The sequence below is a fragment of the Eimeria mitis genome, genomic scaffold (assembly GCF_000499745.2).
Source record: "Eimeria mitis Houghton genomic scaffold, Emh_scaff1321, whole genome shotgun sequence".
In the NCBI taxonomy this organism is placed as follows: Eukaryota; Apicomplexa; class Conoidasida; order Eucoccidiorida; family Eimeriidae; genus Eimeria; species Eimeria mitis.
The window spans coordinates 3,936-5,070 of record NW_013568756.1 but is presented as its reverse complement, the minus strand read 5'-3'; the positions used below and the strand labels follow the sequence as shown (position 1 = coordinate 5,070).

The window sequence follows — 1,135 nt, the reverse complement described above, 5'->3', positions numbered from 1 at the left end:
CGCTTTGCTGCTGTTGCTGCTGCTGCTGCTGCTGTTGCTGCTGTTGCTTTGTTGCTGCTGCTGTGTTGTTACTGCTGCTGCTGCTGCTGCTGCTGCTGCAGGTGGATGAGGCGGACTAGGAAGGCTGATGTTTGCTGCTGCTGAACGAGACGCAGATGAGCGCCATATCGAGTAGATCTGCTGCTGCTGCTGCTGCTGCTGCTGCAGTGTTGCTGCTGCTGCGGAGTTGCTGCTGCAGCACCGGGCGATCAGAGAGAAGGACAAGGCTGCAGCAGCAGCAGCAGCAGCAGCAGTTGATGCTTTAGCTGCTGCAGCAAGAATACAACTACACTGCAGCAGACACACCAAACAGCTGATGGGGCTGCTGGGGGCCCCCGTAGCCTAGCGTGTTGATTGGTGGGGTTGCTGCTGCTGCTGCTGCTGCTGCTGCTGCTGCTGCAGAGTGTAAACTAACAAATAGAAACAGAAAAACTGTGAAATTTATATTTAAATATATAAACATAAACAAATAACAACACCTAATCAAAACTATGGGCAGAACAGCCGCAACAGCAGCAGCAGCAGCAACAGCAGCAGCAGCAGCAGCAGCAGCAGCAGCAATCGTGTATAATATATATCTATATAAAAAAAAAGGGCAGCAATAAATATAATTTATTAAATCTGAAAAAGATGAAATCCTTTTATTTAATTTAAATTATTATTTAATTTATTTTTTTACATTTAAATAACTTCAATTTGTTTTTTCTTTTTTGTTGTTTTTCTCTCCGCTTATATTAATATATAGCATCTTCGTTTGTGTATAAAAATATACAAAAAAACAAAACAAGAAAAGAAAAAATAAATAATATTAATAAAATAAATGAGATAAAGTAAATAAATAAATAAATAAAATAAAATATAAAAAATAAAAAAAAAAAATAAAAGCCCCCTGTGGGAATCGAACCCACGACCTTTTGATTACGAATCAAACGCACTACCAACTGTGCTAAGGAGGCGTTATATTTGCTGTTTTTATTTTCTCTTTGTTGTTGTTTTTTTTCTTTTTTTTCTTTTTTTCTTTTTCTTTTTCTTTTTATTTATTTATTATTATTATTATAGTTTGTTTTTTGTTTGTTTTTGTTTATTTTATTTATTC

General features: G+C 37.2%; 1 protein-coding gene across 1 annotated transcript in view; it reads left to right on the top strand.

Annotated features, from left to right (window-relative positions):
* Positions 1-155: 155 nt before the first annotated feature.
* Positions 156-1,135, top strand: part of EMH_0034570 (uncharacterized protein) — a gene marked incomplete at both ends in the record, with an annotated part of 3,239 nt that continues 2,259 nt past the window's right edge. The window contains one exon of the mRNA XM_013494886.1: positions 156-171. Within this exon, the coding sequence (XP_013350340.1) occupies positions 156-171 (16 nt within the window). The remainder of the gene's footprint in view (positions 172-1,135) is intronic.